General features: G+C 55.0%; 1 protein-coding gene across 1 annotated transcript in view; it reads left to right on the top strand.

Moving 5' to 3' along the window:
- The window catches only part of NPHP4 (nephrocystin 4), a 21,471-nt gene extending 2,388 nt beyond the window's left edge, over window positions 1-19,083 (top strand). Inside the window, exons 2-28 of the mRNA XM_029962367.1 lie at window positions 846-977; window positions 2,596-2,768; window positions 3,083-3,147; window positions 3,424-3,579; window positions 4,289-4,425; window positions 5,146-5,312; window positions 5,394-5,520; window positions 6,928-7,110; window positions 7,233-7,362; window positions 9,559-9,605; window positions 10,286-10,476; window positions 10,580-10,771; window positions 11,397-11,584; window positions 11,837-11,997; window positions 12,400-12,580; window positions 13,457-13,573; window positions 13,763-13,872; window positions 14,012-14,229; window positions 14,323-14,512; window positions 14,671-14,754; window positions 14,850-15,006; window positions 15,325-15,410; window positions 16,252-16,337; window positions 16,419-16,590; window positions 17,142-17,321; window positions 18,108-18,251; window positions 18,431-19,083. Coding sequence (XP_029818227.1) covers window positions 846-977; window positions 2,596-2,768; window positions 3,083-3,147; window positions 3,424-3,579; window positions 4,289-4,425; window positions 5,146-5,312; window positions 5,394-5,520; window positions 6,928-7,110; window positions 7,233-7,362; window positions 9,559-9,605; window positions 10,286-10,476; window positions 10,580-10,771; window positions 11,397-11,584; window positions 11,837-11,997; window positions 12,400-12,580; window positions 13,457-13,573; window positions 13,763-13,872; window positions 14,012-14,229; window positions 14,323-14,512; window positions 14,671-14,754; window positions 14,850-15,006; window positions 15,325-15,410; window positions 16,252-16,337; window positions 16,419-16,590; window positions 17,142-17,321; window positions 18,108-18,251; window positions 18,431-18,571 — 3,915 coding nt within the window. The 3' untranslated portion in view covers window positions 18,572-19,083. The remainder of the gene's footprint in view (window positions 1-845; window positions 978-2,595; window positions 2,769-3,082; window positions 3,148-3,423; window positions 3,580-4,288; window positions 4,426-5,145; window positions 5,313-5,393; window positions 5,521-6,927; window positions 7,111-7,232; window positions 7,363-9,558; window positions 9,606-10,285; window positions 10,477-10,579; window positions 10,772-11,396; window positions 11,585-11,836; window positions 11,998-12,399; window positions 12,581-13,456; window positions 13,574-13,762; window positions 13,873-14,011; window positions 14,230-14,322; window positions 14,513-14,670; window positions 14,755-14,849; window positions 15,007-15,324; window positions 15,411-16,251; window positions 16,338-16,418; window positions 16,591-17,141; window positions 17,322-18,107; window positions 18,252-18,430) is intronic.
- Window positions 19,084-23,830: the final 4,747 nt, after the last annotated feature.

Raw genomic sequence — 23,830 nt, forward strand, 5'->3', positions numbered from 1 at the left:
GCTCAAGTACCTGCACGGCGCTGCCCTCGCCCAGGTAGGGGAGCTCGGCCCTGCGGGAGGACCCTGGCAGTGTCTTGCTGACCCCGTGGCTTCTGCCCAGTTCCACAATTCACAAAATTATGGAATGGTTTGGATTGGAAGGGGCATTAAGGATCATCTCCTTCCACCTCCGTGTCGTGGGCAGGGACGCCTTCCACTAGACTAGGTTGCTCCAAGCCCCATCCAATCTGGACAGACGGGAAAGCCACAGCTTCTCTGAGCAACCTGTGCCAGGGCCTGACCACCCTCACAGAGAAGAATTTCCCTCTCCTCTTTCAGTTTAAACCCCTTCCCCTTGTTCCATCACTGTGTTTTTTCTAAGCCCTTTTCAGCATTCCTGGCTGTGTGTGCAGGCCAGACCTCCCAGGGGTGGGGGCTTTCAAAACAAGGTGTTTTTAGGGGTAACTAACTGAAAATCTCCTAGAAACACAAATCACAGCTGTATTTCAATCCCATGCCTCCTCACCTGCAAATCTGAGTTAGCCTTTAATTAATTTTTCATTTATTTTTTGTTAACAAAGTATATTTAAATTAAAAATCTCCATGTAGCACTTGAACATTTTCTACCCCTTTATTCTGTGCTTAACATTCAGCTTTCCCACTTTTCCTTTGCCCCATTAGTCTCTCGCTTTCAGGCAGGTTCTGCAGCAATGCCTGAAGGTGTTAGTGGCCATGTGCCCGAATTGGGCATCCCTTAGAAAATGGGAATTATTTGTCCTCTCTCACCTAAGAGTGTTCTGAGCTCTGGGGGTGCAGAGCTGGCGTGTCCGTGAGTGTCCCCAGTGCCGGTGCCTCGTGCCTTGCAGGGAGCCGAGTACCAGCTGCGCCTGTCCCTTTTCGATGCCACCTACCACCACTTCTTTGGGAGGACATGGAGGAGCAGCTGGCAGGCTGCCCACGCTGCCCCGCCGCGCTCGTCCAGGGCAACCTTCAGCGAGGTAGGCTGCTTTTCCCTCCTGACGCTTCCCGACCCTTTGCCCAGGGTGCGCCCCAGACACTGCTTGGTTACTAAGCTTTATGCATGGTTTATTGGGATGGGGAAATTGGGGTGCTGGGTTACTCCTGTGGCTGGTCCCACCATGGGAGCAGCAATGTGCCACCATGTGCCATCTGCTGTGTTCAGAGCCGGCAGCAGAGAGCAGTGTTTCCCCACAAGTGGGAAGGAGGGGAATGAGCAGCTGCCCACCCTCCAGCACACCACTTTCCTCTATCTGGGAACTAAACTCTTCCAAAGCTGAGCAAACCAAGGTGCCCCTTACCAGGGAGATCCTGTTGCCCCATGGCATGACCCATAGCCAAGATGTCACGTTTTCCAATTCATCACTCCTGTTTCCACTCCTCAGCATTGCAGGTGAAGTGAAGCACAGCTTGGTGCTGTGCTCTGCCTTCATTTACATTGTCAGCAGCATTGAGGGGTGTTGATGTGTGCATTTCTTTCCCAAGTGTTTCAGTACTGTCCCACCCCGGCTTGTTTTGAAGAGGAATGGATTAAAACTAGGGCAGAGAGTGCTGTGGAGAAAGCTGGATGCTGGGAGGAGCTGCCTTTCCAAACACATTCCCTCTGTCTGCAGGCTTCCTGGGTGTTTGCCGTGTGGTTGGGAGAAGCTGGCAGGAGTTTTGGGGTGTTGGGGGACTGTGTCACAGCCTCTCTGTGGTGGCTGAATTGCGTTGCCTGTCCCTGCAGCTGCAGGGCTTGGAGTCTGGCACAGGGGTGGGATCTTTCAACTCATGGTAATCAGCAGGTCAGTGTTGTGAGGAGTTCAGGTGGAGGTGCTGCCTGCACGCTCACCAGCCTTGCCAGAGCAGGATGGCAGGAGGGCAGGGATCAGGGTCTGCAGGTGTGGTGGGTTTTGTCCTCAGGGTTTAGGGGAGAGGAACGCCCTGTCACAAACCGCTGTGTGTGTTCAGTGGCACATGGGACCCGCTGTAAGGCTCCCTGTGCCTTTGCAGAGCGAGCCTTGCTTCTCAACCAGGGGTCAGGTTGTTAAAGGAGCACCTTGCAATAAAGGCTAATGGAATAACGATTTATGTCCTGGGGTTGATGTGGGAATGTCTCTCTCTGTTATCCCTTCCTGACAGCCTGTGATCGCAGTGAATATTTTCTCTCAAACAGTGCAGTAATGAGTTTTTAATAGAAAGATTAATCTAGCTTTAAATCCTGTCTGGAGAGGTGACCTGTGTCCCGTCCCATCCTGCCTTCAGGTCCAGGCCACCCCCATCTCCCTCCCCACTGCAGGAGGGTTTCCAGCTCCTTTGACTGGCTCTAATGCTGTAGGGCCAGAGTGCATCAAAGCCCTGCTTGTTTGGGGTCTGCAGCCTGTGAGTTACCGTAGAAAATGGGTGATGACAACAAAAAAAGTTTTTAAAAAAAAGGAATAACAATGTTTGAGATTTAAGGAGTTGAGATTTCTTAGTAGTGTCTGAGATCATCTGTCTGGAAGTTTTAGTGGATGTTCTGCTTGTGCCAGTGGCTGTCCCAGTGCAACAGGCATTGCTCTGCCTGCAGCTGCTGCTGCCAGCTCTGGAATATCCCAATTCTTTTCTTTCCCATCCCAGACTGTTTACTTCCACACCTCCTTGAACCACCCTGGCATCGTTGCTGTCGTGGAAGTGGTAGTGAAGGCCAAGAAAGGGGATGAGGGCTCTCAGCACCTTTCCTGTGGCTTTGGAATCATCCCCCTCTTCCGCAGCGGATCTGAGGCGACAGACCCAGCCACTGAGGACAGAGCGTAGGTTCCCCTGCTGCTGAATGGCAGGACACACTAGGAATTGGGGTGACCGTGTGCATGGCTGCTCTGGGGGAAGAAAGGGTGGTCCTGGGGCTGCAGAGACAAAACCAGCATTTAGAAACCTGGAATTCTTCACTCTGGGGAAGCAGCAATGGATTTGGGAGGAATGTCTGTCCCTTCTTTAAAGGACAGGGCTTTTGCAGAGTGGGTGGGGGCTGAGCAGGGGCCTTATGGATGATGGAGATGTAATGGAGGATGGAGATGTGCCTCAGCATGGATTTACTGACCTCTGCATGTGTGCTCTCTGCTTTCAGGCTGAAGCTGTACCATGGCACGCCCCGGGCCCTGCTGCACCCACACTTCCAGGACCCTGCAGAAAGTAAGTAGCAGCCACACATGGCATCTTGGTCCCTTCTTGGTGGCTTCTCTTACCCAAATGTGTGTCGTGCACGTGTGGTTGATGTGAGATGTGATCCGTGTCATGGTAGTGCTCAGTGGACATGCCTTACTGCCAGCTGGGAACAGCCTGACTGGGCAAACCCAGGTCTTCCTTTGCTCCTGGCACATGTGTTCATAGATAATGATTCCTTCAACACTGGCTCTGTGAAGCTGTCTCCCCAGTTTTGGTCATTTTGGGTCTTTTTCTTTTCTTCAGAGAACAAATACCTGATGGTGATGGAGAAGAGCCACCTGCAGTATGCCCTGAAGCACCACCAGCCCCTGGAGACAATATTTCACCTCCTTCCTGAAAACCTGCTGGTATCTGGGCTGCAGACGGTTCCTGGCTTGCTGCCAGCATGTGGAGACACGAGTAAAGGCTCCTTCCCTTTCCCTCTGCCTGCACTGCTCCTGCTGAAGGCAGAGGATCCCCAGGAGGCTGCGGGCAGGGCAGGCAGGGTGCTGGGATGGGATTTCTGGGGGCACCGTTGGACTCTCTGCAGTGCTGCCTCCTGGCAAGGGCATCTCCCCTGTGTGGGGCCACAGCCCTCACACTCAGAGCTCAGCCTGGAAGGCGTCAAAATGGCTCAGTCTGTTCCCTGCCCGTTAATTGCTTCGCTCTTGGGAAGCTGCTGCCAGGGATAAGTGCTGGTTGGTTTAATTACAGTCATTCAGCAGAGTCTTAGGAACAGGCCTTGCAGCTTGTTTAAACTCCTTGGTGGTAGGTTCAGAATCGCTGGGGTCTGTCAGGTTTAGGGGATGAGCTCTTGCGTGCTCAGCCCTCGTTAATCTCTCCCTGTGGCACGTTGCCCTTTGAGTTGCTGCAATTAAAATGTGTGAGATGAAGATTCAGAGGGTAAAAATTCCTCACAGTTCTGCAGCTGAATTATTCTTCAGCTTCCTGCCTGGAAAACCCACTGCTGATGGCTTTGGGATTGTAACTGTTGCTGGTGAAGCTGAGTGAGGTCTCCAAAGCAGCTGAGTGGGCAGAGCCACCACTGTGGCACCACAGGGCACCGCAGCACAGCGGTGGTGGCTTTCTGTTTGCTTAGGAAACCTGTGGCCACCACTTTGTCTTTCAGGTGACTGCTTCCAGAAGCCCCGGCTGATGAAGGCGGTCACCTGCTACCTGGAGCAGTTGTCTGTCCGGCTGTACCCTTCCCTGGAGGAATTTGAGGAGGAACTGCTGGACTTCCTGAACAGTGATCGCTTACTTCAGGTAAGTAATGTACTGTGAGGGGGGTGAGGCCCTGGCACAGGTTGCCCAGAGAAGCTGTGGCTGCCCCATCCCTGGAAGTGTCCAAGGCCAGGTTGAACAAAGCTTGGAGCAACCTGGGATAGTGGAAGGTGCCCCTGCCCATGGCAGGGGGTTGGAACCAGATGATCTTTAAGGTCCCATCCAACCCAAACTATTCCATGATTCCATGTTTCTAGGTGCTGCCAATGCCGTCAGGTCAGGCGAAGGCACAGTGCAGAGCAGTAATGCCAGTGCCTTTTTTATGGGTGGGGTGGAAAGAGTCTGATAAATGGTACTTGTACATTTGTTTCCCTTGGAGTCTCCAATTTTTTTTGCTGTGGAAGCCTTTAGCTTGCTTCCCTGCTGGATTAGCACATGGGTTCTCTACACAGGCTTTGTGTTGAACATCCAAACACTCCTAAGCAGAATTTGGGTTTGCTCTGCTGTGGGAAATGCAGAGACAAGATGCAGTATCGAGTGTGTTTCTGGAGTGGCAGCCACTGGCCAGGTCCTTTGTTTGCCAGGTTTGCACCAGCTTTGCCATAAAGATGAAAGACTTTAATATCCATCAGCTGCTGGGGGTGTGGGTCCTGTTGTTTGAGCTTCTGAAGGATCGCCTGAGCTTTCCTGGCTGTGGGCAGCGCAGGGGTGACACTGCCATCCCGTGCCACTGCCCGAGCTGTGACAGCTTTCCTGTCCCAGGCTAACGCCGTGCCCGACGGTGACGAGGTGGCCATCCGGGAGCGGCGGCTGCACGTCGGTGTCCACAACGGCCTGCGCTTTGTGCGGGTGCCGCAGGTTGCGGTGCTGGTGCCAGAGACAGAGGTGGTGCCAGGCGGCTGCCGAGGGGTGTCCGGCTCCAGAGCCAGGTAAAGGGACAGCCCTCTGCTGCTGGTGCTGCTGCTCTCCTGCGTTGGATGCTGCCACAGCCACTTCTCTGTCCTGCACAGGAATGCAGGTCAAGCCCTGGTGCTGAGAAGCCGCATCCACCTGAGTGAAATGGTCCCTCACCCGGCATTCAGGGTCTGCTTCCAGCTGGAATACGTCCTGTGCAGCGCAGGGAGAGCTGGTGGGAAGGTAGGGCCAAGTGTGCGTGTGCCTCGTCTCCATCCTCTGTGGAAGAGCAGAGATCCTGCTGGAGGAGTGAGCCCTGCTCAGGAACTCCTTCCTCTGCCCATTTTGCCATCCTGCTCCTCCAGGTCATGGCAGCTCCTCGTTGCATGGCTGTGCTGCCTAACGAAGGGCAGCACAAAGTGTCTGGGTCTTTTCTGCAGTACTGGATGAAATACCCTGCAAACGGGCTTATTGAATCATTTTAATTACATGGGTTGCATTTCTCCACCGTGTAGATGGAGGAATGTGGCCTGCAGCAGTCCTATAGTTCTGGCAAGCTAATTTGGAAAATTTCAGGGTTTTTTTAATATAAAAAAGGATTTTCTTTAGAATTTAGCATTTATGCTGAAAAGAGGTTAACCCCTCCCACATTTTTTTTCTTTTTTTTTTTCCCCCCCTTGAATGCTGAGGTTTTTCCAGGTGCTCCAGCCTGATGTTCTCAGACCATAAAACCAGGAGAAGTCTCTGAGCTTGGTCTCTGCAGTCAATACACTCTCACCTACTTACTGATTGTTTACTTGCATTTCAGTTTAACCTTTCTGCAGGTTAAACCCAGCTCAGTGAGCGCTGTGTGTTCTCTCCAGAGACCCTGTGCTGTTGGAGCCATTGGCTGCTGGCTGGCTGAATTGATGACCCGGTGCTTGTTAGGAGGCTTTAATCATCCTGCCAAGATATTTGTTGAAAACGCAGCAAACGTCTCTTGTTAGAGCTGTCCAGATCCAAAGTGGGGGAAACGGGTATTTATAAAGTGGGATGTGTGTGCCAGACCAGAGGGATTTGTACTGAGCCTTGCAGCTGGAAATTTTGTTGAGTCCAGCTCCGTTGGAAGGTGGAAGCCCAGTGTCCCACAGAGGCTTGGGGCTCCAGAGGCAGGTCCATCTGGCTGTGCTGGGAGTGCTGGCTGGGACAGTGGCAGAGCAAGTTCCTGTGGCACAGCCCTGCAGCAGAGCAGTTAATCCCAAAGCCGCTTGTGGAGCTGATCACCTTGTCCTTGTCCTCCATGCCATAATTAGCTGTGAGGGGGATGGTGGGTGCTGGAAGAGACCTCTCTTGCTTCTGTGCCTCTCCTTTGATTTGAGGGAGGCTGTGGATGTACTAGGTAAGTGGAAGCCTTTCCCCTCTGCTAGGGATGGGGGTCAAACACGTGTCCCTTCATGCTGCTGCTTGAACAAGGGGTTACAGAGAGATCAGGTGCTGGAAAGTGAAACGTCTCCAGAACGGGATGAAGGGCAGTGGCTTCTGTGACACCAGAGCCAGGTGTGGGGAGGTGTGGTGGGAGACAAGAGTCAGTGTCTGTCTGGCAGCACCCATTCCCTGGTCCTGGTGGCGAGGTGGGTCTCCTTGGCACTCACGGTGCTCCCTGTCCCCCAGGCCGTGCCCGGCGGTGCCCGCGGCGAGGCGGCCGACATGCGCTCGGTGCGCTGGGCTGTCTGGAGCCCCGACCCGGGCACCGGTGACACAGAGGTGGTCCTGCCCCTGCGTGGCGGTGCCCGCCGTGGCCCCTGCCAAGCCTTGGTCTACCGGACGCCAGCAAGCAGCAGGAGCTCCCGGCAGGTAAGGGCTTGCTGGCCCCTGGCAGCTCTGCCTTGCGCTGCTGGGTGAGGGAGCCGCTGTCGGAGGCATGAGGGAGGCTGCACGTAACGTGCTGTCTGAAAGCATTTCGTTTCCAATTTCAGGGGAAGCACGTGGAGTCTGGGACTGTCCAATTCCATGTTTCTACTGATTCGGAAGAACATCTTGTAACTGCTGCAGAGATCCTATGTAAAGACAGGGACGAGTCGGAGCAGCCTCCTACGCCATCGCTGAGTGAGTGTTTTCCAGCTTGCTGACATTTAAAATATAGAGTGTGGCACTGGTGTCTGCTTGGGAGAGAAAACACGACTTCAGCGAGTTTCAGTAAGCTAGTTATGAATTACTGGAGTGAACCAAGTTTCTGTCGAGTTGAATTCAGCTCTGACTTTTTAACTTGCAAAATTCCCCTGTGATAGTATTGCTGAACCACGTGCAGAATCCCCAGGGACTGCTAGCACTGCCCCAGCTCGCTCCCATTCCAGGTCATCCTGATGGCAATGGGGACAGTGGCCACACCAGCAACACATTCTTGCTGCCAGTACTGCTGCTTCTCTCTCTGGACTGTGAGTCCTTCCAGATGTGGGGACAGGAGAGATCTCAGTAAAGGCTGAGGAAAAGAATAATAATCTTGTTGTGCTGCTGCTGAGGAGGTGTGACAGCAGGCTGGGTTTGATGGGTGTGTGCGGGATGTGCTGGTGCCTGGCTGGGGAAGAGCAGGCAGCATCTGCCTGGGTGCTCGGATACATCTTGCCTGTAGTTTGGGCTGCTGGTGGTCGAGGTTCCAGCACCCATCTGCTCTATTGGAGTTGGAAGGAAAATTGCAGTGGGTTTGGCCACGAGGTTGTGTCCGTGCACTAGGCTCCTGGAGATCCTGTCCGGCTTGTTTTCCTCTCATCCTCCTTTTGTGATTGGTGGAGGCAAACTCCCCTTTCCTCTGCAGTGCCATTCTTGCTGGAGTTGTAGATATGTCTCGGGGTGATGCTCCAGACACCTGGCAGCATTTAAGTGTTACAACTCCCTCAGCTCTCTGGTGCCAGCCTGTGGGCTGGGTGATGCCCACTGCAGCAGGTACCTGTTCCATGCCAGCTCTGATGCTGTGGTGCCTTCCACGAGATGGCAGTGGCACCATGGCTTTGCTGTGACAAATCCTGTCTTTCTGACGGCAAGGAACCAGGATCACCGCTGGGGGGAACTTTGGAGAGGAAGTCTTTTGGGAATAGATGAAGGAGTCTGATGATGTCACAGGGTTTGCGTCCCTTTAGCATGGGCTGCGTCATGGCTGGTACCTTCCTGATGCTGCTTGGAAGGTTTTCCTGGTGCCTTTCAGCTGGAGGTGGCTGATATGTTGGTGGAGTTGTGGTGTGGTGAGGGGAGAGGGGAGCATGTGCTGATGGTAGGCTTCCAGCCCAGTACTGGTGTGGGGTGCTCCAGCCTGGGGGAGTGGACTGGGGCACAGGCTGTGCCTGGCAAGGAGAGACCCTCAGCAGGGCAATTTTCAGGGATGAGCTGCATGGTATTTCCCTGTCTCCAGAAGGCTTGTGGTACCAGGGAGAGCCTGGGAAGTGCAGTGGTGGTCCTGGAGCTGTGCCCATTCAGCCAGTACCCCAAGCTTCTGAAAAGACTATTGAGTTCACTTTTTTGTAGAGTTCCATTGGGAAACATGCTGCTGGGCTGGCCCAGGGGAGGTCAAGGGCTTCTTCTACCGCCTCAGCTGCTGGTGGTGCTGATGGATCCATCCATCCTCTCCTTAGTGCAGACCAAAGCCTTCCCAACTGAAAAGAAACAGTGTTTTAGGCATGAGAGGGATGGGGTGGTTTCCTTTGCACAGCAGCCAGCATGGAATAGCTGGGATATACGTGGTGGAGAAAGCAAAATAAGGTCTCAGCATCACGTGGATGCAGAGATGGAACATCTGTGCCCCTGCTCTGCTGCGAAGGACCTGCGGCTCCTCGAGCTCAGCTGTGCCGGCGCCAGTGAGCAGCCAAATATAAACACAATAAAGCTCCCACTGTTTCGGGGCACAAATGCATGAGCAGATGAAGGGAGTGACAAGAAATAACAGAGATGCAACGAAAACCTTAAGTATCCTAAAACTTTCACGTCTCATTAAGCATCCCACTTGGGCAGCACCGTGTGGCCGTTGGGCACCGCGGCACTGCCGGAGGATGGAGGAGCTGCTGTTTGCAGCACAGTTAACCTGATTCCCAGCAAAATAACGGATGGATCTGGAGATGTGCTATGTTAACCCTCAGGCATCAGTCTTGTTGGATAAATAAGTCAAAAGAAGCAGTTCAGCAATGGTAAGCAGCTTTGCTGCACTGCCTTCACCCCCAAAATTGAAAAGGGCTGGCTGGGAGGATGGGGGGGTTCAGTGGGGGTGGGTGCCTGGGGGTGATGGCTCTGCAGCCTCTCTCCTGTCCCTCTCCACAGGAGTGCCAGCCCCACGGCGAGTGTCGGCCTCCCCACGGGGACCAGGGGTAAGTGCCACAGGCACCAGCAGACGTGGGTGCTGGGTAGTGGCATTCCCAAGGGATGGCCCCCATGCATCCTCTGCCTGTTTTCCTGTCTGCTGCGGCCAAGAGGGCACTGAGTGTCCTCAAATCCACCTCTTCCAGGCAGCAAAACAGATCCTGCCTGTGAAATGTGGGGGGAGGTTCCCTGAGCTCTTTTCATGCCCCAACTGCGTTGGTGAGGGCAGCTCTGGTTTTTGACAGCCCAGATTTGCTGGGTCCTGTTGTCCCCAGTGCGTGCTGACAGTGACACATGGTTTGTTCGTGCAGAGCTGCTGGGATTTAAGGAGAGCTATGAGTGCCAAGAGCCTTCTTTATGCTGTTTTATATCTTAATGCAGGAATAAATGCACACAAATATTTTTGATGAAATGAAATTCCTCATAAGGCCACATTAAGCAGTTTGATCTTCCTGCTGCATTTGCTATCCCTCCTCTTGCCAGGGAGTGAGCAGCAGGGAACAGCAGTGGAGGTGCGAACCCTCACGTGGCCAAGCTGTGCTGCTTCTTGGTGGAAAGGCAATGCTGGCACACATGGCAGCCGAGCTCCTTTAGAATGGAGGGGCTGCTGGCCCACCTTGCCTTGGGGGGCTGCCTCGGGGGGCTGTCTTGGGGCTGCAGGCGCTCACGCTTGTCACTCTCCCTCCAGCTGTCTGTGTCCCAGCTCATGGCCTCACCACGGGGCAAGGACCAGACCCCACTGCAGGATGGGGGCATCACCCACCTGGAGGCTGACCTTGGCTCGCCGGACACAGAGCCCGATGCCAGTGACCAGCTGCGGGCGCTGCCCTTCACCCCGCTGCAGGTGCCCATGGCCGCCGTGGGTTTGCAGGCAGGCAGGTGATGCTCGGCTCCCCTTCCCCAGGCTCCTGTGTCCCCACAGCCTGGCCCACCAGGGTCCCCACAGCCACTTCTGTGCAGCTCACCCCTGTTTCTCCATCAGTTCCTGTGTGTCCCTCTCCCGTGCCTCCCTGGCACGCCTGCACGCCGCTGGCTTTCCGGACATCCTGGACCGCAACCAGGAGCCGGTGGAAATCTCGGAGCCAGTGGAGCTAGGCAGTTTCAACCCACGGCTGGAAGAAGCTGACCCTCTGCAAGGCAATGAAATAATCCTGCAGTTCCTGGCTTTTGGCAGGTGGGATCGCAGCTCGTGGTGGTGCCTTCTGTGGGCAGATCTCAGGGGCCTCCTGGGCAGAGTCCTTTCCCCAAATCCTCCTACCTGCTTCCCTGCTTGGGCAGGAGAAGTCCTTGCAGAGGTGCCTCTTCCTCTAGCACCTACCATGGAGGCAAATCCCAGAGGGTTTTATGATGATGCTCTTGTCCTTTCCAGGCACTCTTAAGTCATAATCCATTATTTTTAATTGGATCCATGAACCACAATGTGATGTCAGAACTCATTAATGCAGGGTTTCTCCAGAAATGCAAATGCAGTTGGGGAAGTTGGCACCCGAGGGGTGGCTTTGGCTGGATAAGGCCCTGCTTCTGTTTTTTCTGTGGCTGGCAGCAATGCTGTGAGAAGGTAACGCTGCCTTTGCTGGGTGCCTCCATCACAGCATATGGCAGGAGACAGCTGGAATTACTAAGCTTTTTGGAAAGTTAAGGCAAACCGTATGGCTGCTGTCTTCAGAGAAGTCCAAATACTTGTGATGCTGCCAATCTTCTCTTGTTCTTCTGTCTCTTGGCATGTGCCAAATGCACGAGGAGCTCGTGATGGGGTGGCAGCGCCGTGCCACAAGCTAACCCAAACCCCTCTCCTCAAGGGATGCCCAGGGCAGTGTGGAGGGGCCATGGCCAAGGACCATCTTCCTCACCTTCCAGTTCTACCGTTTCCCACCGGTCACCACACCACGACTGCAGCTGGTCATCCCGGAAGGGGGGTCGGTGACCGGGCTGGCTGTGCCGGCACAGCTCCTTGTCCGGGTGAACGAGGACGGGACGCTCGGCACCAGTAAGCTCTGGTTTTAGCATCTCTGTGTGGCTGCTCCTCTTAGTTGGGCAGATCTGGGCTTGCCTCCAGGCTGAGGGATGGGCTGATGTCTGTTAATAGCAAACCTCTGCTGGTTTGCACATTGTGAAAAACATTCAAAATATCCGGTGTTTGAAGTACATCACTGAGCGCTGGCGGGCTGAGGTGTGCGTGGGGGCCGCCCGGCTCCCACCACACCAAGCGCCGTGACTGTGATGCTGTGGTGTCTTGCAGGACCCCCGGGCTTGCAGCTGAAGTACATGGTGGATCCGGCTTTCCTGCGGCCTGGAGAGCAGCGCTGGTTCCTGCGGTACCTGGCCGAGCACAGCCTCCAGATCGACGTCTGGGATGGAGACTCCCTGCTCCACATTGGGTCCGCTGCTGTTAAATTGGAGGTATTGGTTAGATGGAAGGTCTTTGCCCTTGAGCCTCTGGGACTGCTAATGCTGAAGGACCCCCCTTCCCATGCACAGGGCCAGGGAACAGCCTGGCTCTCCCTTTGGTCCTGTGTTGTGATGCCTCTGTGCTGTCCTCACGTCTTCAGTAATGGAGATGCCATCAACCCCTCTGTATAACCCAGTCCAGTGTCAGCCCTAATTGTGGGATTTGTTGTCTTCTCCAAAGCAATGGCAAAGCATTAGCTTTCTTCCCCTTCCCTGGAACTCCAGCAGTATTTTAGGGCTAGACCCTCCCCAGAGCCAGGACATCCAGTGGCATCCTTACCCAGAGCCCTTGACCCCCTGGACCAGACTCCCCAGTAACTCATTGTACCTTGCCTGTCCTTGCCTTGTCCCCAGCCCCTGCTGCGCCAGGGCCAGGCGGCCGTCAGGACCTACCACGAGCTGGAGGTGGCCACGACCGAGTACGAACCGGAGGGGCCGGTGCTGGGCCGGGAGGCGCTGCGGCACGGAGCCCTGCGGCCCCTCGGCGTCCGCGTGGCTCTGAGGGGCCGCCTCCACCTCTGCCTGGCCAACGTCGGTGAGAGCCCACTGCTCACGCGGCCCAAGGGCTTGGGTGGGACATGCAGTGTGCACAGGGCTGTACCTGAGCGAGAGCCGAGCTGGCGAGGGCGTCGCCCTTCCCAGAACCTGCTGGCTGTTTTTAGTTTATATATTTAATTTCGTGTCCTATAAATGTGCAGTGACTCCAGGTTTTAAAATCTTATCTACAGAGGAAAGATTAGCTCCCTATAAGATATCTTAAATCGTCATTTCCATACTTTGCCTGCAAAGGGCCGATAAGCTCCTGGGAAGGAGAATCTGAGATCCACAACCCAGGGAGAGGTTTAACTCGCACCCCGCCAAAGAAGAGGGAGGGAGGAAACAGAGCTGCTGCACTAGGACGGCAGCTGCCTTTGATTGGTGTTTTTCCCATCATCTTTTTTATTTTTAAATTTCAAAATATTGTTGAAAACAGGATGGCAAAGCTTGGTGCTCCTGCCCAAAGGATGAGGACAGGATGTGTAAGCTGGTTAAGTACCCACTGGGTTTAGAGCTTTGTCTGACTCTGCTTGGCACAGCCTTTACAGGAGTGGGGACACGCAGCCAGGCGTGGCTGTGCCGGTGGCAGTGCTGCAGCCCAGGGAGGGAGAACACAGAAATGAAAGCAGGAGCCAGTGGGGGGCTTGGGATGGTGTGTGCTGTCGGTGCCACTCTGTTGCTGGGCAGGAGGCTGTGTGGTGGAACAGGTTTTGGGGAGCACAGTGGGGCTCTCAGGGCATCCTTGACCTCCAGATATTCCCTCCTGCTTGTGTAACTTGGCTGAACAGAGCTGCAGGGAGATAAAAATTGGCAGTAGATTTTATAACAATGAAAATGGATGGTATCCACTCACTCCTGTCTCTGCTCACGGCAGGTCACCCGTGCGAGGAGATCTCGGGGCAGCTGCCATCCCGCTCCCACAGTGTCCCTGCACCAGACAGCACTGTCACCATCCCAGCTGGCAGCTGGCGCTCCCTGAACGCTGGCGGTGGTGAGTGCTGCCAGGATGGGGCTCGGCCTGTCCTGCTGTGGGTTTGGGTGGGCAGGGTCTCTGCCCCTGCATTGCCAACTGTGGGTCAGCTGCCACCTCTGGCATTCCCCAGCCCCACAACATCGCGGGGTCCTGGGGCTGCACTGCCTGGGGGTCCCTCACTGGTGCCGTGGTGCTCTCTCCTGGCAGGCGGGCGGACGGTGCGGGCGCGGAGGTTGGTGGACGTGGACCGTGAGCTGGAGGCCGCCCTGCGCAGTCGCCGGCCAGAAGTGAGCCTGACACCCCCCTGGGCACCTCCAGTGAGGCCACGGCCACCCCCTGGCACCGGCTGCGGCACATGGTGCTGGTGTGGCTGAACAAGGGTGTCGACAGCAGGAGGGCACAGGGGCTGGGGACCCCATGGTGGCTCCAGGCTTACAGTCCCCTCCCTCCTGGCAGGGCTGGCCGAAACAGCGTGCCTGGGACCTGCAGGTCATCGACTCCTACCGGGATCACATCAAGGGCGAGAGCATCTACCAGATGCTCAGCCAGGCCATCACGGCCACCCGCACTGTCCACGCCGTGCTGGGGACGGCCGAGTTCTTCGAATTTGCCCTGAAGAACCCGTACAGCATCCAGCACACCGTGACCATCGAGGTCGACCACCCTGAGCTCAGGTGGGGGCTGAGGTGGGGTCACCCCTCTGTGCGTGGGGTGATGCCAGGATGAAGTTCCCAGCCAGTCCTCACCTCTGCTGCTCGCTCTCCCAGTGTCATACTGGACCCGAGGGAGTGGCGCCATTTCAAGGAGCTGACCAAGAGTGTTACGCCAGTGGAGGAGGAGATGTTCCATCTTCGTGATGACCTCAAGCCTCAGGTCTACCTGCGTCCCAGTGAGACTGTCCACATCCCCTTCAAATACCAGACCTTCTCCGCAGACCCTGCCGTCACTGCAGCACAGGTAGGCACCTGGCAGGGTCCCTGTTGTGAGCTGTTCCCAAAAGGAAGTGTTCCCTTGGCTGTATTTGCTGATGCAGAGGAGGGTGCTATGGCCTCAGAGAGCACTGCATAGCCACAGCAGTGCTGCATCCTGAGGCAACCCCCTCTTGCACCCTGCAGGGGCCATCTGGGCTGGGCACCAGTGCCAAAACAGACACCCCCTCCCTTGGGAAGAGCGGGACTGGGCGGACTAAGCTCATCCAGGTTAGGGAGCCAGGTGAAACACCGCCCAAGGGGCTGTGCGGGAGGAGCAGCATCACTGGAGAACCCCATCCCTCTCCCACCGGCCCCCGGGACAGGTCTCCTTCCAGGTGAGCGGGGGGAAGCCCATTGCACTCCTGCGGGTGAAGGTGGAGCCACAGCCCCACGTGGTGGACCAGACCTTCCGCTTCTACCACCCGGAGCTCACCTTCCTGAAGAAAACCATTCGGCTGCCACCCTGGCACACCCTCCCTGGTGAGTCTGCGGTGTGCCCGTTGGGGCACAGTCTGTTCTCTCTTGGTTGGCATCTGTGGTTCACGGGGCCTTCCTGGAGGCACAGCAGCATCCAGAGAGCACATCACTGCTTCCTCATCCCTTCAAAGCCCCGGGCTCCTCACTTCCTCTCCATCCACCTTCCTCCATCGATGTCATCCCCAATTCCCCACACCAGTACACCCCTGTGGTTTGCTGGTAGCCCAGCATGAGGGGTTCTGTGGGTGGCTGTGTGGGGCACATGGAAGTAGCATAGGCAGAGAAAAGGCTCAGGTGGGTTTCCTTGGTTCTGGTCCGCAGGCACACCGGTGGGGGTACCAGGGGGACAACCTGAGATGTTTGTTCGTTGCAGTGACCCCGACATCATTTGTGAAACCAAAGCCTTGGTACGTTCAGCATTGCTGTCCTTTGCATCCTTCTCCTGCGGGTTGTTTTGGTTGGTAGGGAGCTGCCAACGTAGGTGCAAACACGGAGCATCCCCAAGTACCAGCCCGTGGCAGTGACACACTGGCAGCGATGAAACGGGAATTGCTTTTTATTCCCAATTAAAAGGAGCTGCATTGTTTTGGCGGGGGAGGCTGAACGTGGCCCCTTATCGCGTCGCGCAGCAACCTGTGCTCGCTTGTTCTTTTGAGCAAGTACCAGATGATTCAGACACTGGGGAAAAGCAGCCTTTTGTCGGGCTGGGATAGACCTTCCCACTGCTCAGGGTATCCGCCGTGGTGGGACGGTGTGTCCTCAGGGTGTGCCCTCAGGGTGTGCAGCACAGCCCGCCCCTGCTGGGGGGTGGTGGGGCAGCTCCGTGCCCCAGCCCTGCGCCGCTCTCCTGGGCTGGCTCTGCAGCTGGGAGTGGTGGAAGGGAAAAATAAACCTGGGCATGTCCGTGCAGATGGTGACGAGGGATAGTTGCTAATTGCTGTTGCGGAAATATGTTAGTATGGTAATTGGATTAGGGCTTGTTAGAAAACTTGCGGAAAATTTGCCAAAATTTGATTACAGATGCAGACCTGGAATGCGATAGTCATTTGTATCCTCTTTTGTAATTAAAAATACGGGAAGAGCTCAGCCAAGCTGTATAATAACTTAATAACATAGTTTAACGAGGAGCTGAAAGCATCTGCTTTCATAAGGGAGTTGGTGGTGGGTTCCTGTGTTAATGGGAGGACAGCCCTGGGGTCCTTGTTAGCTGGTCTCGGTATCAACTTCTGGGATGATGCTCTGGTGCAGGGGCCTGGCGAGCCGCAGGACATCTTCCTCAAAGTAGCCGGAGGACCAAGTCCACAGATCAAAAAGTTCTTTGTTGCTATTTATACGTAAGTAGCGGGACCTCAAAGGGGTGGGGAATGCTGACTCCCGTGGTGTGTGATGAGCCCTGTCCGTCTGTCCATGCGCAGGGACGCCTGGCTGGCAGCACCTGTCCAGATCTGGCAGTTCTACCTGCACTCTCTGCAGCGCCTGGATGTCACCTGCACGGCCGGGCAGCTCACCCGCCTCTCCCTGCTGCTGCGCGGCACCGCGGCCCCGCGGAGGGTGCGGGCCTTCACCTCCCACCCCCAGGAGCTGGAGGTAACCCCTGCAGCAGGCTCGGGGCTGGCTGGCCTGGGTCAGCCCAGAGAAATCCCCTCCGAGAAGGGAATGCCAGCCCAATCGGAATTATGAGCAACCGAGAGCCGTAAAGCGTTTGCGATAATTATCTTTTGATTAGAGCTGTCATGTGTAGGATCATCGGCGCGAAACCCCGGAGGGCAAATTATCTGCGTTAATGAGACCGTCTGAAGACTCACAATTCCTTTAGAATTCGTTTGGCCGCGATTGCAAATGTGAATAATAAAAGGCACAAAAACTCCATTGCCGTCCTGTAAAGGAAAGGCAAAGGCTCCCCAGGCGGAGCCTGTGTAGGGGAACCCCTGGACTGGGGAGGCACTGTCTGTCCCCGAGCAGCACTTGTCCTTCCTGACATGAATTAGTTCCAGGGTGTTCCTGGGGGTGGGATTCAATAGCTATGGCATAAGGTATGAATTTTCTAAGAGCAGTTGGGTCTAGTTGGTGCTCCAAGCTGGACATTGCAGGGCTGTGATTGGCTGTGGGTGGCTGTACCTCCAGGTGTTGTTCCGCAGGTGGATCCAAAGGGTGCCTTCCTGCTCCCCGCCAATGGCATCCAGGACCTGTATATCGGCGTGAGGCCGCGGCGGGCTGGCAGCAAGTTCATCTACCTCAACCTGGTGGACGTGGAGTACCACCAGCTGGTGTCCTCCTGGCTGCTCTGCCTGTCCTGCAGGCAGCCCCTCATCTCCAAGGTACGGCGGCTCTCGCGAGTGAGAAACATGGTGATGGTCGCAGTCCCACCAGTAACCCGGGGCTGTCTCCTGCTTCTTCCTCTCTTTCCATCTGTGTTTTTTTTGGCACTTGCCACCCTGAGCACACATTTAGCCCTCGGGCACTTGAATAATTTCACGAAGCCCCTGGTAAAATGCCTTTCAGACTGTTTTGGAGGCAGCCCCACGCTGAGGAGCAGCAGCTCGGATGTATTCCCGGTTGTGAAATTAGAGCTGTAGCATGCTGCTTTCGATTAGCGCTGTGCTGGCGGAGGCCTTGCCTCAAAGACAGAAAATTACATTTCCTGGCTAATGTGTTTCTTCTAAAAATACTTTCCTGAACCCCTCGGTACCAAGAGAGGTTCAGATTGGCGTTTACACTGATGCCCCAGTGTCCTGCCACATGCTGTTGGTGCCACGGGATGTTAGAGAATCAGAGTAGTTTGGGTTGGAAGGGACATTTAAAGGTCATTGAGTCCATCTAGTTATCTGAGGGAGTGGACATCCATGAATGAGCTGGAGAAGGAACTGACCAGTCTCCTCTGCTCTCCCAGCCCTTCATCCTTTGGGCTGGTAATTAATTGTTGCTGCTTTTCTCAAAGGTGGGTTCTTTCTGCCGGCTGGCAGAGCAGATGTGAGGTGTGGGAGGGGAGGGAAGGCAGTGTGTGGGAGGCAATTCTCCAAGGTTGGCTCGGGGGAGCGCCCGTTTTTCCTGCTACCCACCCTGCTGTCTGTGCTGCCTCCCCCACGGCTCCTGCTCCCCCACAGGCCTTTGAGATCTCGCTGCCTGCAGGAGGTGGGAGAGGCTGCAACAAGCGCATCACCTACACCAACCCCTACCCCTCACCCCGGCTCTACTTCCTGTGCACCAACCGCCCCGACCTGCTGCAGTTCAAGGAGGACTCCTTTGAGGTATGTCCTGCTGCCAGAACTCCCCCTTGCCAGCCCCCGGTGCTCATCAGGCTGGACTGTGGGATGCTTGGCAGGTGCCTGGTGTGCCACTGCGGGAGGGCCATGCTGGCCTGGGGAGGGGGGGCAGGTGAGGGGGTCTGGCCAGGTCCTGCCACCACATCCCACCCGCTGTCCCACAGGTGGCTGGTGGGGAAGTTTACACCATCGGGCTGCGCTTCGCCCCGAGCCAGGCTGTGGGGGAGGAGGAGATCCTGATTCACATCAACGACCACGAGGACAAGAACGAGGAGACCTTCTGTGTGAAGGTCCTTTACCAGTGAGCCCACCTGCCCGCCATGGCAAAGCACTGGTTCCTGCGCCAGCTGTGGCCCCACCGGCAGCGCCGCCTTGGGGGTGCCCGTGTTGTCTGATGGGGGGTGATGAGCTTGGTCCCCTCGTAGTCACCTTGCCAAACCAGGGCTCTCTCTGTCACTGGGATCCCCGGGCACTGCCGTGAGTGCCGGTGGTGCCCCGCGGCTCCATCCGCACAGAGCGGGGAGAGCGGGTGTGTTTGTTACAGCACTTTACAACCACAGGATCTTTATTTTTGTTAAACATGACAATATATTGGGCACTTTGGAGTCTTTTTTTAACTTAAAGAGCTTGCAGATTTGATTCTGCGGAATATTTTTAAAGTATTGTGGACTCTATAGTGAGTTTTGTACACGCTGAAGTGGTTTTCTGGGATTTTTGATACTTTTTACTCATCCTTGATCCATTAAAATTGCTGTGCACAACTGGCAGAGTGCAGCAGCATTTTTTTCAGGAGGAGGTGGAAATCTACAGTGTCCCTGTCTTGTAGAGACGAGTGCTGGAGGTCCTCTGTGTCACCCCCATTCCTTGGAGCATCCTGGAGGTCAGGGCAGGGACTGTGAATGGGGATGGTGGGAAGGGCAGCCCACCACTCTGGAAATGCTGCCTTGCTCTTCACTAATTCACCCGAGGCTGGTGAATCAGTGGCCCCAATGAAGTCGGGTGCTGAGTTCCTCTGCCTCCCTCGCACTGATGGGAAATGACAGCTCATATTTTAGAACTGATTATACTGTCTGCGGCACAGGGAGGCCCTGAAGTTGTGTTATTAAAGTAGATTAGCTGAATAATTTTTATTACATTTTCACACAACGATATTTCTTGAGGCTTATGAATGAGCTGGTGCTGTACCCGCAGCAGAGGCAGCCTGAGTGGTGAATGATGTGCCAGGCGTTCGGGGGACGCCAACACAGGGACTCGAGCTAAGCTGGTGCTCGTGGGGTGAGTGCTGCCTGCTCCCCTGCAGCACAGGGCTGTGGCCCAAAATCTAGAGAACTTAAGAAAAAGAATGTTAAGAAAAGTTGATAAAACTTTTCCTTTAGGAAGTGGAAGTGTTTTGTGTTCCAGCTGCTTGGCATTACAGCCAGGGCCCTTGGAAGTGCTGCTGCTGCCCGCTGGAACATGGGGCAAGCGTGGGGGCAGTTTCCTGGGCTCCCTCTTGTTAATGAAGTCCTCCCCACTAATGACAGTGAACTCAGAGTGCCTGTGCCTGGCCTGCAGCTTGGTGTGCTCTTCCTGTTTGCATTCACATCAGGAAAGAAACTGGATTTCCAGTAATGACAGAATTTGCACTGAAAATCTCAGCTCGTGTCTCATCACCCAGGTGCACAGGGAGGGAAAGGGTGGGAAAGCCTTTCCATGGATTCAGTAACTCTTGGGGGTGCTGTGCCCTCCTGGAGCGGAGACAGATGGGACCCTCTGGGGACCAGAGTGTCGCTGCCTTGGTGAAGGCACTGCTGGGGCAGCAGCAGAGGAAAAAGGAGAGGGGAGAGACCTGCAGCACTTGGGGCAGGGAGGGACCACTAAACAGTGGCAACTACTAATGAGAAAATAAGAAAAAAAAACATAGGCATTGGGTGCAAGGCTCCTGCAGCAGCTAAAGCCCATTGGGAAGCTGGCTCCCAGGGTGCCAGGGCCTCAGCAGGGTTCACCTCCAGCCCAAACTTTTAAACCCAGCTTGTTTTCCCCATTATGAGGAGGAAATTGCGACTGCCTGAGAACCCTCTAATTAAACAAAGCCTCACCATAATATTTGCTGGGAGCTCGCCAGCCCTGTAATATGACATTACCAGGCCTCTTTATTAGCTGAATTGGGTATTTAGCATCTCTGCCAAACCGAAAGGCAGTTGAGGCGCGTGGAAGCAGCACTGTAGGATCCAGCAAAGGGTGCCATGACCTGCTGGTGAGGCTCGGCCACACAGAGGGTGGCTGCATCACCCTGGGGGGCTTCCCCAAAGACAGACCTCCTCTTGGTTATTTCCCTGTCACCCAAATCCAGCACAGCAGCCCCAGCATGGGACTTTGGGAGGTTTATTCCACGTTTCTCCCCCTTGTCTCCCTGAAAGCATGTCACCCACTTGATAAAACCTGATTTAATGGTTACAAAACCCAGAGATAAAGCTGCTCTTAATGGATTTCTTTAAGATCAAGGCTGTCAAAGACCAGGCTCAGAATCCTTTCTACAGCGAGAGCGACTATATTAAGTGCACTCAATCACGCCCAGGCGAAGGTTCCCTAAGTGAGACTCTGGCTGGAAGAAATGCATTTTATTAGTGTCTCTGGAGAAGGGAGCTTGGCAGGAGGGATGAGGAGCCTCCAAGCTGCGGTGGCTGCAGCCTGGTTCAGCTGCAATGGATGGGATGTGAAGGACTCTGCAAAGCATGTCCTTGCTCCCTGATGGGGTCCTGCAGGGAGGAGGTTGATGGGCACCGTGGTGACATTGCACAATGGTGACATTGCATGGCAGTGGCCCCTGTGTGGGGCAGGTGGCTGGTCAGGGAGGGATGCTCACCTTGGGATGGTGCTTACAAACACACCTCAAAATCCTCTCTATGGAGCTTGGCCCCTGCCGGGTCTGAGGGAGAGTGGGACATTCATGGTGGTGATGCTCAAAGACTTTTGGGGGTCTTGGATGGGACTCACCCCAGCCAGGGGGTGAAGGAGAGGGGTCTTGGCTACTCTGGGCAGACCAGAGCTCAAACAAAGATTAGTTTTTCACAATTTTCAGCTCCAGACCAGAGTTTAAACACAGATTAGTTTTTCATAACAATTCACAGTTCCATAATGAGAAATTTGCAGCAGTTCTAAACTGCTGGTTGCTTTTAAATCATTTCCTGTCTTTCTGTCTCAGGCTTGACATTTGATGACGAATTGAGTCTCTGTGTTCATTTACCCACTGATTTATTGTACGGAGGTGGGAAGCTGCGGCCACCTTAGTGAAGGTCAACACAGAGTGTTTGCTTGTAATTTCCAAAGACTATTAAGGTTTTTAAATAAACCCTGTGGTTGCTGTAGGCAATGAAGGCCCCTCTGGTTAGGCTGCTCCTGCAGCAGATCCCATCAGATGATGAGGAAGGGTTTGTGAGCAGATCACTTGGCTCACTGGTGTGAGGTGCCCAAAGGGGTACATCAAAATGCCCCCCAAAGTCACGGTTAGAGAGCACTTGATTTTAGGGGCACAGTGAGCCGGGTGCTGACAGCCGCTCCTCACCTCCCAGCCCAGATTAGCATGGGGTTCTCATTCTGCTTTTCCCTCGCTCGCTGACCCTGTGCTCATCCCTGGGAGGTTGGGGGGAGCTGCCCCACGGCTGCCCCAGGACGTTGCTTTCCCTCCTGCCGCAGGAGCCGCAGTTTGTGAATCTGCGGGGCGGGTGCGAGCAGAGCGGGCTGTGCCAGGAGGTTCGGCTGCGCAAATGTCACACCGATCTTATCTCGGGGGAAACATCCCTCAGTAATTACAGTCAATGAAAAGTCCTGCAATAAAAGCCTCGGAGGCTGCAGCCTTCTGTTTATCTCCGAAGTACGTGCGGAGGGAGCTGGGAGCGGGAGGTGCCGGTGCCTGCGGTCCCTGCGGTGTGGGGACGGTGTCAGGGTTTGCCTTCACCCGGGCCGTGGGCAGGAGGATGCTCTGAGCTCTGCCTGCACCAACCATCTGCCCCTGCGCTGCCAGTTAATGAGCAAATTCAGAAAAAAAGAAACGAAATCTCTCCAAGGATAATTGGCACACAGAAAAGGGGCCAAATGAATTAAATAAATCCTTTGCCATGACACTGGCCCCACTCAGCTCCCTGCCTCTCACAGCAGCTTTTCAAGCCTAATGGTATCAGATACTCTTTTGGCACCCATTTTCGGAGCTGCATCCCACCCCTGCTGCTCCTTAATGCAGCTCATCTCCTGCCCATGGCTCCCAGGGCCTCCACTGAATCAGCACTTCAAATTAAAGTCTTCCCCACTGCTCCCTGGTTTCCATGGAGATCCAAGTGGATGCTCCTTCTTCCTCCTGAGTCGATGGAGAGGCCCCCTCCTGGGGATGGCCCTCAGGGGAACCTGGGGGTCCCCGAGCATCCAGTGGCTCTGCAGCCGCCTTTGCCACGTGCTGCTGCCAGCAGACTTTGGCTTCGGTCCTGGCATGCTGGTGCCCTGTCCTGGTGCCCCATTACACAGCAGAGAATCCTACAGGTGCTGGGAACAGGCTCCCAGTGTAAGTTATCCTCCCACGCTGGAGCTGATCCTACTCAGCTCTTCAGGGAGCTTGGCCAGAAGAAACTCTTCTCCTCCGTTGGGAAGCAGCCCTTTGGCTGGCCTAGGACCAGGTTGGTTTGTTTGTATCTTTACTTAAACTATGAATAGACTTTGTAGTCTGCACAGAGGTTTCCTGAGCATTGCCTGGAGCTGTTTGGCCAAAACTGCTCCAGCAGTGGGAATGGTGGTGGGAATGCCCTCACATGTGTGACTGAATGGGCAAATAGCTGCGAGACCTAAGAAACAACAGCAATTACAGAGCAAAATTGTTATTAATGTACTAATTTACATGGGAGCCGGGCCGTATGTAATTACACTTTGGGATCATGATAAGGTTAATGCATTTACCTTCCTGGGTATTTATAGACACTTGGAATTGTTCTCTCTGTAAGAACCACACGTGTGTATTCCTGGCCTTGTGGGTCTGGCAGCTGAAGAGGGGTCAGGGGCACGAGGAGGTTTGTTGCTTTTTGCTAATATTGCTCACAGGGGAATTTGGGGCAGCAGCAACCCTGGCTACATGGCTCTGGGGCATCCCAGGGGATGCTCACAGAGGGGATATATCCAGTGGCTTCCCAGAGCCTCTTGGATCATGGTCAAATGAATTTTCTGTGGTGTGTATACAACTCTGAGGGGGGCTGCCCCAGGGGCCATCAACATCTGGCATTTGGCTACCTGGAAATCCCCCCAGCCTCTGGGCTCAGCAGCAACCACCTGGGCTGGCAGAGGGAGCAGCAAACATGACCTGTTCATGCTCAACAAATCAGAACTTTTCAAACACCTCGGAAACTTTCTGACATTGGCAAAAAGCCTCTGCCTGTGAGGATGCTGTTCCCCATGCCAGGCCCACGTGTCTCCTTCAGCAGCCACTGCTCAGGTGGCCGTGGCCGTGGGTGCCCCAGAAATGCCAGGCTGGAGCTGGGCTGTGTGTCTGCACAGGGGCTGGGGGGAGCCCAGGGACTGCTGCCCCGGCGCTCGGCATCGCTCCG

The sequence above is a fragment of the Manacus vitellinus genome, unplaced genomic scaffold (assembly GCF_001715985.3).
Source record: "Manacus vitellinus isolate BGI_N305 unplaced genomic scaffold, ASM171598v3 scaffold_46_pilon, whole genome shotgun sequence".
Taxonomy (NCBI): Eukaryota; Metazoa; Chordata; class Aves; order Passeriformes; family Pipridae; genus Manacus; species Manacus vitellinus.